An 18,925-nucleotide genomic window follows, 5' to 3' on the forward strand; every position below is an offset into this window, starting at 1 on the left:
GCTCTCCCTGCTTGTGCTCACTTGAGGTCTGTCAAATAAATAAATAAAAATCTTTTTTAAAAATGCTATTCATTTCATCAACAGAAGGGCCATTTGTTTTCGGGGGAGGGGTTGTTTGGGGCGGGGAGAGGTTTTTTTTTTTTTTTGGTTTTGTTTTTAAGATTTTATTTTATTTTAGAGAGAATATGAGTTGGGGAAGGAGCAGAGGGAGAGGGACAAGGAGACTCTGCACTGAAGCAGAGCCCAGCGCAGGGCTGGATCCCATAACCCTGAGATCATGACCTAAGCCAAAACCAAGAGTTGGACACCCAACCAAGCCACTCAGACCCCCAGAAAGGCCACTGGAAGCACTGTATATTTTTTGGCAAATGGTGTGATTATTCTAGAACCCAATCTGATCTGAAGACCAATATTAATTATATGCTGCTATGCTTAATGGACAAACTAAATGAAGAAAGATAGCTTTTTTTTTTTTCTTTTTAATTGAAGCTATAGGGGCACCAGGCTTGGCTCATTGGGTAGAGCTTGCAACTCTTGATCTTGGGGTTGTAAGTTCAAGCCCCATAGAGGGGGCAGAGGCTACCTAAAAATAAAATATTTTAAGGGTTGTCTAGGGTGGCTTAGTTAGTTGAGTGGCTAACTCTTCATTTTGGCTCAGGTCACCATCTCTGTGTCGTGCTCTAAGCCCCGCGTCGCCGGGCTCTGCACTCAGCGCGGAGTCTGCTGGCCCCTTTCCCTTTGCTCCTTCCCCCACTCCATTTGCACACCAGCTCTCTCTCAGCTAAATAAAATCTCGTTTAAAAAATAAATCTCCTGGGCGCCTGGGTGGCTCAGTGGGTTAAGCCGCTGCCTTCGGCTCAGGTCATGATCTCAGTCCTGGGATCGAGTCCCGCATCGGGCTCTCTGCTCAGCAGAGAGCCTGCTTCCCTCTCTTTCTCTCTGCCTGCCTCTCCATCTACTTGTGATTTCTCTCTGTCAAATAAATAAATAAAAATCTTTAAAAAAAATAAATAAATAAAATAAAAAATAAATCTCCTTAAAATTTTTGTTTAAAATTTATTATAGCTATTAGCTCCTCCTTCCCAATGCTCTCTTAGATAATATCCTTGAAAACAGACCCCACAAAATGTGAATGCAGGAGAGACCACTAAAGAAGTTCTCAGAACTACCAGCATGTTCGACCCTCCGTTTTATTTTTTTTTTTAAGATTTTATTTATTTATTTGACAGAGAGAGATCACACGTAGATGGAGAGGCAGGCAGAGAGAGAGAGAGAGGGAAGCAGGCTCCCTGCTGAGTAAAGAGCTGGATGCGGGACTCGATCCCAGGACCCTGAGATCATGACCTGAGCTGAAGGCAGTGGCTTAACCCACTGAGCCACCCAGGCACCCCTGACCCTCCATTTTAGAGGGGGTAGGTAGGCTACCTATTAGTAGGAGCACTTTGGGTGCAGGATGAGGGACAAAAGATGCCGAGTTCACTTGCTTTAGCCAGCAGAGACCAAAGGTCTGAAAAAAGGATCCTGCCCCCCCCAACACACACACACCTCCCCAGTGTCCTGCCCTCAGTGGGACTCCTCCCAGAGGAAGACTTCAGTCTGACATTGCTCACCTGTGCCTACGTTGATTTCAGAAACCCAGTAGTTGGACTCCCTAAAAATCCATCTACTTTTGTTTCCCAGAAACTTCTCACCATTCATTAATCACAGCCTTTACTCTGTCCTGTGTAGCAGGAGCCCTGTGGTGACAAGCAAGTCTGTGTCTTTGGCAAGTCACTCTGGCTGGTTGTGGAGCCTCTTCAGAGACATGGGGCCAGTAGGCCAAGGGGAGTGGAGCCTCTTTTTTAAAGACTCTAGCAGCATGTGTGAATGATCTGGGCAGTGGTATCCATGCCTAAAACAGATGGGACAGCTAAGTGGAAAGACTTACTCCAGAATGTTTACATGGGGTATTTTTTGGTGTTGACATCATTGATGATTGTAATTTTCTTTGTGCCTATCCGTATTTTCTGATGTTCATTACGGAAAAGGGAACATGGTTTTGTTTTGTTTTGTTTTTTTAATGTAAAACTATGTCATCAATGTTTTTACCTTTCGCCTTCATTTCTCTAAATGGTAGAGACTTGGCACCATTGAGCCAGTGTTGGAAGGAGGGATTTATTCAGACATGCTCCCATAGGATCCCTCCCTGTTAGACTAGATAGTTGTCTCAGCATCAGAAGGATCAAGGACATGAAAAGAAACTTTTCAACTAAGCATAATTTTCACATTTCACCTTCCAATATGAAAAGCCCCCCTGTTGTATAATAGTAGCAGTTAAAATGTTGTCATTTAAACTTAGCAGTTATTACCATGGCAACTGCGGGTTGGGATTGCTTTTCCGTCCCTTGCAGAATGGGCAGGGAGATGTGTGCCTTTTAAATTGATAAAGTTTTTCATTGCTGTCTTTTTATCTGTATTTTCTCAAGGTTATTTTGGGAGACCAGACAATGCTGCTAGTCATAGAGTTGACTTGCTACAGCCTGATCCAGTAGGACTGGAAGGGCTTAGAGATTTTAGCACAGGGAGAGCCAGATGTGAGATTGGCCTCCCCACTTCCATTTTCCTTCTGACCAGCCTGATCATTGCACCTCTGGAGTATGGGGTTGCTGCTCCTGGAGCCTGCAGAAATGCTTTGCTGAGGGTTGGGGCACTTCCTCGAGGAGACCACAGCCACCAGTGTGCTCAGGGGACAGTGGCACCCCGCAGCATCAGCAGGTCCAGTGTGCTAGGCTTTGGGGACCGTGTTTAGCAGGTCCCAGGGACAGTTAAGTATGTGAGCACAAGTTAGATGTTGCATTTGGAGGAAGTATTTCTAAATCTGCGCTCCCTGATTTCACTGGTGTAGAATGTGTTCTCTGTCTTTTAAGGTACGGATGTGATAATTACTAAATGTTGGTATTTAGGGACCTATGAAAAATGATTGATATTGTTGAGACTTAAAATAAGGCTGAGTGAGCCTAAAAGGGACTGGGCACAAACCAGCGGTGCTCTGGTAAACAGCCACTTGGGCTCTCCTAGAGAAACCAGTGTTAGGGATGTGGAGAAATTTTCAGAGACATTATGGGAAACCCTGGGAGGAGCTACCAAGGAAAACTGCAAAATTTCTTCCTCTGCCAAGTCTTGAACTCCATTTGTATTATAAGATAGATATACACAGAGCTATCCCCCCCCCCCCAAAAAAAGCAGAGTAATGGACTCAATGAACTCTCTGCCTTCCCTAAACCAAGATGCACAGGGTTAAAAAGGCAGGGCAGAATCTCGCCCCCCCCCCCGAAATTTCTTCAGAAGGACCCAGGAAGGCATTCCTGTTGCACTCAGGGCCTTCCAATTTCACCCTTTTTTTCAAACCTGAAACCAATTTGATTTGAAGACAACAGAAATCCTCTTTTCCATGCCGCAAATGCGAATGTTTCTTCCCTCGGTTTACAGCACTTCATAAATAACCCATAACCAAGATAACACTGTGACTTTCTTCCCCCAGCATCGCAATCCTGTAGCGTCAGAACAAAGACTGTGTGTGTATGTGTGCTCGAGAGAGGAAGGAGTGGAGATATTTGTTTATTGCCAGGGAGAAAACGAAGATTAAAACATGCACTGAGCGGGGAGGCAGGTCGGCTGCCTTCCTGGGGGCGCTGCTTTGTGGCCGGGAGCCTGCAGGAGGGCGGCCGCCGCGGAGGATGCTGAGTACAGGGATGGAGCGGCCGGCCGCAGGGGGAGGGGCTGCCTCGGCCAGGGAGGTGGAGAGGCAGCCGGGAGCTCGGAGCTGCCGCTAACCGGGAGGAATGGTTTTTTCGCATCAACAGTAAGTGCCATTTCAGCCATCAGCGCAGCATATGGTCGAGGGGCGGCTGCTCTGTCTGTGTGTCTCGCTCCCTCGCTCCCTTGCTCCCTCGTGTTGGTTACAATAGGAGTGACCGACAACGACAAGAGATGGTGGCTGTGGAGTGTGTGTGCTCTGCCATTAGGGGGATGGGTGCATGCCTGTGTCTGCAGTCAGTCTTTGACAAGCAGGGGACAGGGGTGATGATGCTATGTGGAAAATGGAAGTCCTCTGGCGACATCAATGCTTCGGAGAGGCGATTAGCTCAAATATCTCGTGATGTCCATGCCCCCCCCCACATCAGGGCTTCAAGATCTTGGAGTAATCGATTATCTTACCATAAAGCTGTTCAGTCATTTAAAAAGATGCATGTGTACAGAATCTGTACAGTGTTTTTAAGCAACTGACAGCTGCCCCACAAGTTTGAGTATCTGTTTGCTTTAGCATAAATTCAGATACTTAGACAGTCTCATTTTCCTTAGCATTTTTTTTAAGTTATGCTGTCCACATTGGCATGGGATTTTTTAAAATTTATGATGATCTGAGGTCTTCATAGTTTAACTGTAGACCTTTTAGCATGTAGAAAATAGGACTGAAATGTAAATTCTTCAATAGAGATGAATTCGATAATAAAAGCCTCCATCATACATTGTAAGACTTAGGTCTGATACACAGAATGATACTAACCAGACTTGATTTTGTTTGTTTTGGAGACAGAGTAGGGTTCATAAGTATTCTGTTCTGATCTGTCGCTATTAATATAAAACTTTAATTCACCTTGATGATTTTCTACACTTCTACCCATAATCCCTGCAAACGATCTTCTAATTTGTAGCTACTCATAGCAAAAACTCTTAATTTTGTTTGTTTCATATGAAAATGTTTCAGTTCTATCCAGATCTTCCCCTAATCTACACAAGTGTAAAATTTTCCCTTTGCACCAAAAAAATGTTGCTTTTCTAATCCTCGGGATTAGAATTCAACTCAGGAAATCGCACTTATTTTTTCCTGGGGAAATATGACTCGCTGAACTACACGGGTGAGCAAGGTTGTTGAATGCACCTGGGTAAGAGATCGGGAGCTACAGAAACAAACTGCCGGGGGGGAGGGGGTTGATGTCATGCGATGTCGTGGTTGCTTCCCTGGGCCAATAAGCTGGATTCTGAACGGCTTGCCTTGTTTGCCAACATTAACTCGAGATTTAAATTTGTCCAGGAGCGATATTAGCCAGGCCTAGCATGGAGGTTGGTTGCCTGGGTTGGCAAATGACACATACTTCTTGGCCTGGGAAAGGTGATAATTAGATTACAGTATCTGTATAGAATACAATAATACAGACTCCACAGTACAGCTGATGGTTCCTAGAGTAAGTTGTACCATGATTATCTGAAAAAAATGTGGTTTTTAAAAATTAATTCATTTATTTGATAGAGAAACAACTTGAGAGGGAACACAAGCAGGGGGAGTGGGAGAAGGAGAAGCAGGCTCCCCGATGAGCAGGGAGCCTGATGTGGGGCTCAGTCCTGTGACCCTGGATCAAAGGCAGATACTTAACGACTGAGCCACCCAGGTGCCCCTGAAAAAAATGTTTTAAATCACAATGTGGTTTTGGATATTACACCTTCTGTCAGAGGGTCAGGACCTGGAAGTAGGTTAAATCCTGATTAGATGAATCTTTCGTAGCTTCCTGGCAACCTCTTGTCTTTTCCTCCTGCCTTCCCTTCCTCTTCCATGTGCTCTAAGAGTATGTGTGATCTGTGTGCTTGTTTGTCAGTATTTCACTTGCCCCACAGGGAACCAAGAGTTGGGAACTTATAGGCCTTGTAATGTGGCAGCAAATTGTTCTGTGGCAAGACGGATTGGGGGTGCTCTGACCCTCTATTTCTTTCCTTTAATATATAAATAGCCATGTCTTTTATGAAAATAAATTTGAAGGTAAGCATCATTTACTCATTCAAAAAATACTTATTGAGCACCTCCTATGTTGTATTACGTTGCTGAAATTCGATCTGAATTAGATCATGAGCTCCATGGGAATAAGACCTGTATTTCAGTTATGAAATACTGAAATACTGAATCCACACAGGATCCAACACAAAGCACTGGTTAAATGCCTGTTGAAGTGAATTACAGAAGGGCAGATGTGGGTCCCCAAAGGAGAGCCCTTGGTGGATGGCCTTCTGCCCGCCGCGGTACCCGGAAGCAGGAGACTGCACTTCCTGTCATGGTCCCTAACAGCAACGAAAACCATCCCGTGCTTGATCCAAGCTCACGTGCTAACGTGTGCACATTCATGTGTGCAGGTTTACATGAGTTGCCGTGAGGAAAGGGCGTAAGGACAGCAGCTCCGGACCAGGGTACCCAGTTGGAGTCCTGCCCCTGCCATTTAATAAATCACGTGCCGGGGCAGGTTATTTGGTCCCTGTGCCACAGTTACCTCCGCCTGTTGAAGGGGATGCTAACAGTACTGATCTCCAGGCATCGCTGGGAGGATTAAATGAGTCGCTAATAAATGAAGCACCGTGAGCCTGGCACAGGTAGATGTGCGCATGTTCATAATCATAAAGTCCGTGAATTGGAAAGTATACCTGATGTAGACATTTAAAAAGAATGGAGTAACAGTAGAAAGTCTTAATTTTATTCACGTACTCCATGGCGGTCCTAAGCGCTCTATTTCGCACACCACTGGCCTGGAGTACCGTAGGGCTGGGGAAGCCAAGTAAATTCCTCCTCCATCAGCTCTGTACCCCCACCCCCCCTCTTACTGCACACCTCACCCTGGAGTGACCAGGATTCATGATCACTGCCTCTCTGTGTCTGCACCCAGGTTCTTCTGCCTCTTGCTCCTCCTGTCATTTAAGAAGTTACATTTTAGCCCTTTTCTTTTTTAAAGAAAGAGGCAGGGATACTTGGGATGGAGTAGGGTCAGGTGCCCAATAGAGGGGGAGACAGGAGATCCATGCAGGAGCCGCCAAGCCTGAGCCCCTCTGCCCACCTCTCTGAAGCTCTCAGGGCTAGGCTGCTTCTCCAGCCAGAGCCTTCCCAAAGGGCAGCCCCTTGCAAACTGCATGAAAGACTCCTTATCCCGTAGGGCGTGGGGTTCCCAGCTCCTCTGGCATTGTTGGGAGTGTCCTTTCTGGTCCCTAGGCAGTCAGGGTGACAGGATATTGGGGTGAGGAGGGTGTACCTCTAAAGCTGTGGGAACAAAGGCAGGATCTAGGTTACAGCTGCATCCAGGCCTGGCCCCAGATTCTGTTACTTGCTTTTTAATAAATCATCTTGTGGCTTTGAAAGGACCTCCTTGTGGTGTTTGCAGTAGGACTGTAATTTAGAAAAACATACCGCCATGAAAATCATCTCGATCGTGGTTTCTGCGCATTGATCTCTGTTAGGCACTGTGCCAGATAAAATTCATGTGTTTATATCTTACTCAACCCTCTCAGCCACCCAGAAAAGGAAGAGATAACTAGTGTTAACACAGCTTTTCAGATGAGCTTAAACAGAACCAGTATTCAAACTCGGGCCCTGCCCACAAAGTCTGTGCCCTTTACCACCAGACTCCATGAGTCCATGGCCTCCTCCCAAGCCTGCCCACCTCATGGCAGAGTTGAGAATAAACATTTATGAAAGGACTTTGTAAGGTCCAGTGCCCTATAAATGAGCTCTTACTGTAGTATCATGGAATCCCAGTTGGCAGGAATAAGAGCTAGTGTTACACCGAGTGCTTACTCTACACCAGAGACCTTACACACGTCCTTTTGTTTCGGTCTCATGACTACCTGCAAGCTGGCTAATTTTGCAGATAAGAAGGACACTGGGAATCAGGAAGGGTAGGTACCTTGCAGGGGTGCACAGCTCATGGATGGGACAGTGGGACTTAGAGCCAGGTCTGTTCCCGTCCAGAACTCTGGCCTTAACTTGACCCAGATAATAAACACCTCCCTGAAGCTCGAGGGACCTCAGAAGCCTACTAGAGATAAGGATGCCGAAGTAAAGGGATTTTCCCTAAATCCTAAAACTAGCTGCTAATAGAGCTGGAGCTGAAAGTCCCCAGGGTTGATTTGATTGATGGTAGGATGCAAGCAATAAAAAAAATAAGCAAAAATAAAAAATTCAAACACATGCAGTATCATGGAAGTGCTCTGACACATTTATTCTGCAGTGAATGTTCGTCAATACCTCCTGTCTGCCCAGCGGAGTGAGGGTTCTGTCCACGCAGAGGCAACAAGCCCCGTGCAGCCTGGCCCGCTCTCAGGAGCGGTGCAGACGCAACACAGGGCAGGAGGTCCCAGGGAGCACTTGGGCGAGGGGCCCCCAGTGTCTTTGGTGAGCAGTGGTAGATGCTCCAGGAGAAGGGAAGGGGGGGGACCAGTGAACACTTGAGGACCTGCAAAGGTCAGGGTGTTAAACTGGTACCCTGGGGTGGGGTGAGGACTGTAAAAGCCTTTGAGCAGGAACAGATCAGACTTACCATCTGGAATGTGCATTTTGGCCACAGAACCACAGCTGGGTAGGGGAGGGGGGCAAAGAGGGTGCTTGGGAGCCATTCACAGGCAGTCCAGGTAGAGGAGATGATGGACACAGGGAATACAGTACACTCTGGCAACTTTCAGTGCCTCTGCTTCTCTTTCTAGTACTACAGGATGGAGTTCTGACAGCACCTTATAATATGAGTCTTAATAGGTGGGAACTCTGCATTGTAGCTGTTACTCCCAAGTCTCTGGGATTCACTTGGTATCCCATGGATCAGGGTGCCTGGAAGGCTCAGTCGTTTAAGCGTCCAACTCTTGGTTTCCACTCAGGTTATGATCTCATGGGTGGTAAGATCAAGCCCTGTGTTGAACTTCATGGGTGGTAAAATCAAGCCCTGTGTTGAGCTCCATGCTCAGCCGGGAGCCTGCTTGAAGATTCTCTCCCTCTGCCCCTCCCCCACTAGCATTCTCATTCACTTTCTCTCTCTCAAATAAATAAATAATTTTTTAAAAATAATAATGCCACAAGTCACCAGAATAAGCGCTCACTCACTTTAGGATTTCCATGAGGGCAGTTTGTAGAAGAATTTTTTTTTTCCCAAGATCTACATGAAGATTATTTTCCTAGCCACTGCGGCATTTCCCCTTGACATCCCATACGCCAGTGTCCCAGTGAGCTCACCACGCACATGGACTCGGTGTGTGTGTGTTCGATCCGCTCCACACTGTGTAGGAGGCAGATGGCTTAAAACTACATTTGTACATCATCTTTGCCCTCTTTCCCAGCACACTCCTTGTTCCCCTTTTGGTTGATACAGCTGTGCCGTAATGGGCTGGGTTTATACATAAAGCTCCCTCAACCCTTAGACCAGAGGTGGTGGGCTTTGGCACAGTCATGTTCTGTGCCTGCTCGAGAAGAAAGTCCCCCAAGAAGCAACATGGGCCAGATGCCACCAAAGGAGCCAGGAATGTAATATCTTTAAACCATTGGGGGACATCCTCGGCTGCTGCAAACTTGGGTATACCCAAGAAAGAAACTGGATAGAAATCAAGTGTAGTGGGGCGTCTGGGTGGCTCAGTGGTTTGGGCTGCTGCCTTCGGCTCGGGTCATGATCTCAGGGTCCTGGGATCGAGCCCCACATCGGGCTCTCTGCTCCGCAGGAAGCCTGCTTCTCTCTCTCTCTCTCTCTCTCTCTCTCCCTGCCTGCCTCTCTGCCTACTTGTGATCTCTGTCTGTCAAATAAATAAATAAAATCTTTAAAAAAAAAAAAAAAGAAATCAAGTGTGGTTATTTTTTTTATTAAAGATTTTATTTATTTATAGAGAGCGCACATGTGCATGTGGGAGGGAGGGGCAGAGGCAGAGAATGAGTGCAAAGCTTGACAAGGGGCTCAGTCCCACAGCCAAGATCTTGACCTGAGCTGAAACCAAGAGTTGGACACCCAACCGACTGAGCCACCCAGGTGCCCCACATGGGATTCTTTTAATCTTGAGAGAATGAGATAACATCTCCTCTTTCCTCTGGAGCTCTAGAAAAATGTACTGGGTCTCAGGGGATCCCACTTTAGGAATGATAGGACTTCGCATTCGCAGGAGTAGATGAACCCTTAGCCCATTTGAAAATCAACCAGACCATCAGTTTTGTAAAGTGTCACCTATTCTGTGAAAACTCCTGTGACTTGAGACCTGTTTCTGCTATAAAATCAGTGACTGACATAAATTGCTTTTTACGCTGTGACACCTTTGTTAGCACCTTCTTGTTACTGCTAAATGTTGGGCTTTGTGGGTTTTTTTTTTTCTCTTTAACCTCTTTTTTTTTCCCCCACAAATACATTTAGGGTGAAGAAGCTGAAGGAGACCTTTGCTTTTATACAGCAGTTAGACAAAAACATGAGCAACCTTCGTACCTGGTTGGCTCGAATCGAGTCCGAGCTTTCTAAGCCCGTCGTCTATGATGTCTGTGACGATCAAGAGATCCAGAAGAGGCTCGCCGAGCAGCAGGTGAGGAAAGAAAGCCTTTTTAAGAGTATAGGTGTCTGTGATATCTGCTAACTGAAACCCGTATGGACTGTGTCTTTCATTTAGCATGTTCACGTTTCATAATATTGATTCATTGTTTTCCAGAGAAAACTGACCACCTGTCCATGTTCTTATACATGGGAGACCATGTGTCGTGTGCCCATCTTCTGCCCCATGCATCCATCTGTTTGTGAAATGCTTTGAATCATATTTGAGATGTAGGTCTTAGTCTTCATGGTGAATAAGGCATTTTGTATATGTATCTTTTTTTTTTTTTTAAGATTTTATTTATTTATTTGACAGAGATCACAAGTAGGCAGAGAGAGAGAGAGAGAGAGAGGAAGGGAAGCAGGCTCCCTGCTGAGCAGAGAGTCCGATGTGGGGCTCGATCCCAGGACCCTGAGATCATGACCTGAGCCAAAGGCAGAGGCTTAACCCACTGAGCCACCCAGGCGCCCCTGTATATGTATCTTTTTACTTGGATCTCTGTTGTGATTTGTGAATATAGTTTTAGAAGGCAATGAATTGAAAGAAAAATAAACTTTCTAACCAAGGAAAGTTTTTATGGAACAACAGATCATTTGATAAGAGCTCCCCCCCCCCAAAAAAAGGAGGTATAAAAAAGAAGATGCTTAGGAAGTCCGTCTTCCAGTCCTCTGTGCCTTTCTTTCATCAGTTACTCACCCTCTGAGCCAACCCTGGAAATTCCACAGCACGAAATCACTGAGTCCTGCCGGTGTTAATCATCACACGAATCTTGTGGGTGCTCATTGATACCACAGACTTACCAAATCCCCCTTCCTGCCCTCCCATCAGCTCACATTCCCAGGTTCATTCTCGTAGGCAGTGCCTGGAGCTTGTCTTTATTTTCAAAATTAAGTTCATAGTAGCCTTTTGGTGGCTTTCTTTCACCGTCGTGGTTTTTTTTTTTTGTTGTTTTTTTTTTAGCCCCAGGAGCAGATTCTGTTTTGACCATATAAGCAATATGGCTGTCTCGGGTTCTCAGATGTGTATCTGGTTTTTTCACGGTACCGCCAAAGCCTTGGTGTTTGCTGTCAGCACCCAGGAAGAGGAACCCACATGTAACAGCTGCTCTTAGAGAAAGACTTGGGGGCTGAACCTTTCACACAGATTCAAGGGCAAAAGGTGATGGTAAATTAATGACAGATTCCCTTGAGTTCAAATCAGTCCTTTTAACAGTAATGCGTGACATCTCCTGCTACGATAAAATAGAGCCAAGTATTTGATATTCCTCTTGACTTAGATCTTTATTCAATCTATTACTATTACTGTTTGTAAACGATGCCTGTTCTCTGACTTTCAAATTAGTAGGATTTAGCAGTGCTATGAAGTAAAAATATGGTTTTGGCACTTAGCCACAAAAATTTAAGTATGTCCTTTCTGTTGAGGTCCTCTCTAATCTGTTTTCACTTTGTGGAGAAATGAATACTGATAGAAGTACCATGTTAATGGACATTGCACAGATTTTAGTGCCCTTCTCAGTGGAGTCCCAGCTGCTGGACATTATCAGCATTATTTGCAATTTTGAGCCACTAAGATCAAGTTCTTGAAGATTCTCTTTACAGATAGGCCTTACAAGTAACAATTTACCCTGAGTGATGAGTTTTTTTCAGGTAAAGAGTATAGAAACTGAGTATATTTTTCCTCTTAAAGAATGCCTGGCTAAATTTGGCAGGGGCCAGTCATGTGTGTTAACATTTTAAAATCTGAGGTGTGCCAGAGCATCATGAAATTGCAGGGAGTGTACTCCCCAGAGGGTACAATTTGGAGCAGTTGCCGACCTTCTGGCCTTGTTTGATCCTGTTTTGAAAGGGTCCATAATTTCATTCTGATTGACTTGAAGCTTCCCTCTTTATTGAAAGCATAATCACTATCATGGGATTCGTATCTCACAGTGATCCAAAACAAATTAAGGAGTTGGCGTTTAGGATTAGCATTACCGTAAAGAAGGTAGATGAATTGGGAGGGTATGTGCTTTGGTGAGTGCTGTGAAATGTGTAAACCTTGTGATTCACAGACCTGTACCCCTGGGGATAAAAATATATGTTTATAAAAAATTAAAAATTAAAAAAAAAAAGAAGGTAGATGAATGAGTTTTCTGTGATTGCTTTAACAAATTATTGCAAATTTAGCAACTTTACCCAAATTTATTCTCTTACTGGAGTTCTAGAGGTTAGAAATCTGACCCCAGACTAAGAAGAAGGTGTCAGGAGGGCTGAGTTTCTTTCTAGCAGCCCTATTGGAGAGTCTGTCTCTTCACCCTTTCTAGCTTTTGGAGGCTGCCCACATGGCTTGGCTCATGGCCCCTTCCTCCATCTGTAGAGCCGGCAACACTGCATCTGTCTGTGCTGTTCCGTCACGGTCCCTTCTCCCTCGGGCTGACTCATCTACCTCCCTCTGCCAATTTTAAGGACCCTTGGGATCACACTGGGCCCACCTGGACACCTGGATAGTCCAAGATGTTAAGAACAGCTGATAGGCTGTTCTGCCAACCCAGAATTAAGGTTGCCAAACATATTCACAGGTTCTGGGGACAAGGGCATGGACATCTTTGGGTGGCCGGTATTGTGCTTATCACAGACAACCTGAGGAAAGTTTCAGTATTTCTATTTAAAAAAAAAAAATTTTTTTAATACCCAAACCAGATCTTAAGGCCTCCGTCAAAACCACAAGAAAACAGAAATGTATCACCAAAAAAATTATGCATGGGCCATTAAAAAAAACAAAAACAAAACCTTACTTGTGTTTCTATTGCTAAATATAGTAAGTCTCATGGTTATTTCCAGAAATAAGACCTATAAGCTTAGGGTAGTGCCTTCTGCAAAATCCCTTAGGCCCCAAAAGTGATTAGGAACCATGCTTCCCAGATCCTCATTGTAATGTTCTTGGGAGCACCCTAAGGAAGAAGTCAGATCTTACCAGAGTCTTTTTTTCTTTCTCTTACGTGGAACTCCTTGGGTAATAAGGACAGTATAACTGTGTGTGTGGGGGGGAATATATCCTCTTTAAAATGCAAAGGAAGTGGTAGCAACCTTTGTAACTCTTTTTTTTTTTTTTAAGGTTTTATTTATTCATTTGACAGAGATCAGAAGTAAGCAAAGAGGCAGGCAGAGAGAGAGAAGCAGGCTCCCCGCCCTGATGCCAGGACCCTGGGATCATGACCTGAGCTGAAGGCAGAGGCTTTAATCCACTGAGCCACCCAGGAGCCCCAACCTTTGTAACTCTTTTAAACCATGAACCACTTGCATTAAGCCTTCCGCATTTCTCTCCCATGGGTGCTATATGGTGACGTTGAGGGAGAGTGCTGTTAGTTAGCCCCCATTCTGTAATTACCAGTAACCCCCTTCCCAGCAGGTGCGCTCAGCTTCCAGCCAGCCTCCTCCTAAACCACTCAGCTCCACTGGCTTGCCAGCCCCAGCCCCTCCCCCAGAGTCTGTCTGGAGCCGCACCACCCCACCCCCCCACCCACCCCCCACCCCCCCACCCACCCCCACCCACCGGTCTGCCGTCAGCCGGCTTGGCTTTCTTTTCCCCCTTTATCTTGTTCTTCTGGTTCCTTTTGTATTCTCCTCCTTCCTGGCTGCATTCTCCACCTCTCCCTTTCTCTGTGGATCCTCCTCCTGGTCATTCCCTCCAGCCCACCCCCAACACCTACTCTGCCCCACCTCTAGAGCTTTTGTTACCTGCTCAGGAGCAGAAACACAAACAGGAGCAGGTTTTCAGAACCACTGGCAAAAGCCTTTAACACTTTTTTATTTTGTTTCTGAAGTCTCATTCTTCAGATTGCACTGAAACTGTTGTTGAACTCCGATTATTATGTATACCTGCCTCAGTGGGAACTAGTGGTGAGATTGTTTCAGTTTGTAAATGTCACTCACTTAGCCCTTAAATGGTTTGCATTTTTGAATGTGGTTCACTGCTTTATATTTTACAAAGTAACCAATACATACTATAAAAATCAATGGGTCATTCTGCAGTGGTTTGAAAAGTTTGTTTTGGAAATTTTGAAAATTACTGAATTCTTTTAACCAAGATGTTGATGGTCCTTATAAACTTAGCGTAGAGCTCATTTCTTGCTCTCATTCACCCTGTGTATTAATCAGTTCTCAATAGCCATTTTGTTCAATATAAGCTGAACAAATAAGGTAGAGAAACTGCAGTGAGTCTGCTAAAATACGGAGCACTCACGTTTTTCCACAGACTAGCCTTTTTCAGTACTTTTCAGTCAGATCCTACCCAGCCCTACCCAGGTGAGGTCAAGGGTGGTACCATTTTTTAATAAAAATTGTCACTATTACTCATTTCACACCAATGTTAGGATTCCTTATTTATTATTTTAATGAAGTCAAGAGACATTTATCAGTGCCAGTAAATTTAGGATGGTTCATGAGAATTCCGTGGGCTTGAGTTCTGTTTAAACCCAGTAATTAAAGGGGCGTCTAGGGGCTCAGTGGGTTAAGCTCAGGTCATGATCTCAGGGTCCTGGGATCAAGCCCTGCATCGGGCTCTCTGCTCAGCAGGGAGCTTGCTTCCTCCTCTCTCTCTGCCTGCCTCTCTGCCTCCTTGTGATCTCTCTCTCGTCAAAAAATCAATAAAATAAAATAAAATAAAAAATAAACCTAGTAATTACAAAGCTGGTGCTCGCATGGACCCGAGGAAGACTTCTGCCATTAGTCCTGGGCTGCAGAGCTTTAAACAAAATCACCCTATTCATGTCTCATCACAGGACACATAGGGTGACAAACGAAAAGACACATTTGTTTTTTAAAGATTTTATTTATGGGCGCCTGGGTGGCTCAGTGGGTTAAGCCTCTGCCTTCGGCTCAGGTCATGATCTCAGGTTCCTGAGATTGAGTCCCACATCAGGCTCTCTGCTCGGCGGGGAGCCCGCTTCCCCCCATCTCTCTCTGCCTGCCTCTCTGCCTACTTGTGATCTCTGTCTGTCAAATAAATAAATAAAATCTTAAAAATATATATATATATTTTTATTTGACAGTGAGAAAAGTCACAAGTAGGCAGAGAGGCAGGCAGCAAGAGAGTGGGAAACAGAAAAAAACACATTTTTTTAAGTTTATTTTTTAGTAACCTCTACCCCCAACACAGGACTTGAACTCATGGCCCAGAGACCAAAAGTCCTGTTCTCCTCCAACCCAGCCAACCAGGCCCCCCTAGAAAACACATTTTCTTACCATAACTTTGTGCTGCTTTTTTTTAATCAGTTAGGATCCTGAAAATGTGGTTTGAGTATTAACATTTTCTTCTTTCATATCCACCTGGACAGAGAATGATCAAATTGTACATTTATCAGAAGAAAAGTAAGAAAATATTAGCAGTAATTTCTAGAATTATTAAATATTGAGGTGACCCAGCATGAACTTTATGTTGCCTTTCTGTAGACAGTAGGTTAACAGTGGCTTATTTCGCTTTGTCTTTGTTATTTCTTCATAATGTAATTTGAAAGGAAACTAAGATTAGTGGCGTGCTCTGTTGTCACTTATCACAGAATTTAGATATCTGGAGAAATCTAATACCAGAATCCAAAACAAAGAGGCTCCTCGTCTCCCTTCTTCAGCCCTCCCATGATGTGCAGAAGATACAGTCTCTAGGCGATGCCTGAAAATGCTGTGTTTATTGTTTAACAAGTTTCTCATTTTTCCCCATAACTGTGCATTGCCTCCTCATGAATGCTCTTTTTCCTGAATCCAAGAACAGCACCGTCACCTTCACAGGATAAGACTCCAGAGGGACTTGGACCCCATCCTTTGGGATAGTGGGGTCTCTACTTCCAAACTCTTCCCTTGGGCCTGTGGAGCCTGAGGATGGGCATGATTTGGGGTGTGTGTGAGGATGGCACAAAGGGGAGTTCAGGGACCCGTAAAAGGTTAAGAGTTCTCCTGAAGTTCTAGGTCCTACTAAAGAGACTCCCAAGGAGGACCTCCCCGGAACCGTGTCTGAGTGAGGGGCCCTTCGTTCAGGTGGCATGCAGTGGATCCCATGCCTACCCGAATCGGTGGGGGAAGTGGGCTCTCAGGAGAGGGTATTCCTGCTTTCCCACCCCCTCTAGTCGTTCAGCAAATAAATCCCAGTTGTTGCCAGTGTGTAGGCTTTGTATCGGGTGCTACAGGACAAGGGTTGCACAGAGATGAGAAAGACACGGTCCTTGTTGCTGATCCCAAGGTGGACATGCACCTGGGTTGGAGCTAGGGTGGGAGGAGTAGAGATCTTCCCATCCCACCGTCATCACCCCCACCCCTGCCTCAAGGTGCTCCTTACTCTGTCCCGTAGGACCTGCAGCGAGACATAGAACAACACAGCGCAGGCGTAGAGTCCGTCTTTAACATCTGTGACGTCCTACTGCATGACTCCGATGCCTGTGCCAATGAGACCGAGTGTGACTCCATCCAGCAGACCACCAGAAGCTTGGACAGACGCTGGAGGAACATCTGCGCCATGTCAATGGAACGGCGAATGAAGTAAGAACCGGGCTGGCCCTGACATACGAAACACGGTCAGCCGAACCCAGCTCCCCCCCTCATCTCAACAGCAGTGTTCTGTTGGCTTCACGTCCAGCGTGAAGAGAAGGCTCAGTAGGTGTGCCCATGCTCATGTAGTGAATTATTCAGAAAAAATAGCATCAGGGTGATGGCTTTCCCCAGCATTCCTGTGTCTTAAGGTGTAACCATGGCTGGCCACTGTGCATCTGTGTCCCCAGCTAGAAAGCAGTGGAGGGAAGCCCTGTCTCCTGCTGTTGGACCTCTGTGAGGCAGGAGCTTTGAGGGGCAGTCCCAGGAGGAAGGTGTCCTGACCAAGAGGAGGATGTTCCCAGTTATCTCATAAAAGAGGGATAGCAGGGTCTCTCCCCCTACATGGTGCCAGTGCAAGGGGTATTGGGAATGGGACCGGTAATGGGAAGAAAAAAAGAGGAAAGCTCACGGTTGAAATGGATGGCTTTATTGAGATGCTTTCCTCCTGTCAGAATCGAGGAGACGTGGCGACTATGGCAGAAATTTCTAGATGATTACTCCCGCTTTGAGGACTGGCTCAAGTCCGCTGAGAGGACAGCAGCCTACCCGAATTCCTCAGAGGTGTTGTACACAAATGCTAAAGAAGAGCTGAAGAGGTTTGAGGTAAAGCCCCAAGCCCCTCCCGCCCCGTGCTCCTGAGAACCAAGCCTGTTGTGGCCTGGGCAGCCCAGACCACCATCCCACCAGCTGCTGACAAGACGGCTTTGCCACACGCGGCCGATCCATGCCATGCGACATGCGGGGACCTTGAGAGCCTGTCCTTTAGCACCCACACAGGGGCAAGGGGCTCTCTGTAGCCGTTTCAGCCCGGGGATTAACCTCTAGGGTAGGCCGTCTGGGGCTGGGGCGGGGGTGTGCTGGCCTTGGCCCTGACGCCACGTCCATGTGCGCAGGCCTTCCAGCGGCAGATCCACGAGAGGCTCACGCAGCTGGAGCTCATCAACAAGCAGTACCGGCGGCTGGCCCGGGAGAACCGCACTGACACGGCCAGCAGGCTGAAGCAGATGGTGCACGAGGGCAACCAGCGCTGGGACAACCTCCAGAAGCGGGTCACGGCCATCCTGCGGAGACTCAGAGTAACCTTCCCTACGTTACCCGCCTCGTTTGTAGGCTGTCAGGGAGAAGTGACAGGCACGATCGGGCTTGTAGCAGAGCAGGGAGTAGATTGTAGTTCAGGCCTGAGGTGTCATTCTTGAAACCAGCTTTCTCCGTGGTTTAAGCCAAAGCTGCCAGCATTCATGTGTGGGTTTTTTTTAGTTTTTTGTTTGTTTGTTCGTTTAAGAGGTTATTTGCCTAAGACAAGGCTTCTGAGGCAGGGCCTGTGTATTTGATCTGTAGAACCAAGCACATCTTTTTCCATAAACCCTAGAGGTTTGCATGCTGGCTCACAGATGACCTGAAGGGTCTGGGCTGCTAGACTTCACAAGTTCAGGCCCAGAGTTGTCTTAGCCTGGAAAGAGGCCCGCCTTGCCCATCTGTCCATTTTTTTATGTACTGCTGGTTCTTGCACAATAAAAGATGTAGCCAAAGCCCCCTCTGCATTGTGGAGCTAGGGGACAGCAATTACCCCCCAAATTCCAGAGCACATTGACCTGACCTCAAAGGCTGGGGTTGATATATATATATATATATATATATATATATAAAATATATATATATTTTTTTTACAGAGATCACAAGTAGTCAGACAAGCAGGCAAAGAGGGGGAAGCAGGCTCCCTGCTGAGCAGAGAGCCCAATTCGGGGCTTGATCCCAGGACCCTGAGATCATGACCCGAGCCGAAGGCAGAGGCTCAACCACTGAGCCACCCAGGTGCCCCTGGGGTTGATTTTTGAATGTAAACATTCATCAAAGATTTGTGTACTTTGGGAGACATGGTACTTCAGCCTTCATGAGTCTAGGTGTAAACTGGCAGGATCTGTGTGGTTTTGGCAGCAGGAAGTCTTTTTTTTTTTTTTTTTTAAGCAGGAAGTCATTTTAATCCCCACTTGTGTTCTCAGGGCAGAACACTTTTGAAATCATTCTAAGAT

General features: G+C 46.0%; 1 protein-coding gene across 16 annotated transcripts in view; it reads left to right on the top strand.

Annotated features, from left to right (window-relative positions):
* The window catches only part of SYNE2 (spectrin repeat containing nuclear envelope protein 2), a 330,781-nt gene that overhangs the window by 297,092 nt on the left and 14,764 nt on the right, over nucleotides 1-18,925 (top strand). For 14 of the 16 annotated variants that reach the window (XM_004738910.3, XM_004738907.3, XM_045070315.1 and 11 more), the window contains 4 exons: nucleotides 10,170-10,332; nucleotides 16,657-16,844; nucleotides 17,348-17,498; nucleotides 17,789-17,971. In XM_004738910.3, coding sequence (XP_004738967.1) covers nucleotides 10,170-10,332; nucleotides 16,657-16,844; nucleotides 17,348-17,498; nucleotides 17,789-17,971 — 685 coding nt within the window. Of the gene's footprint in view, nucleotides 1-3,565; nucleotides 3,842-10,169; nucleotides 10,333-16,656; nucleotides 16,845-17,347; nucleotides 17,499-17,788; nucleotides 17,972-18,925 lie in introns of those variants that run through there. The other 2 variants (XM_013057000.2, XM_013057001.2) reach the window with 2 other exon arrangements.

The sequence above is a fragment of the Mustela putorius genome, unplaced genomic scaffold (assembly GCF_011764305.1).
Source record: "Mustela putorius furo isolate JIRA1106 unplaced genomic scaffold, ASM1176430v1.1 tig00000129_pilon_pilon_pilon, whole genome shotgun sequence".
In the NCBI taxonomy this organism is placed as follows: domain Eukaryota; kingdom Metazoa; phylum Chordata; class Mammalia; order Carnivora; family Mustelidae; genus Mustela; species Mustela putorius.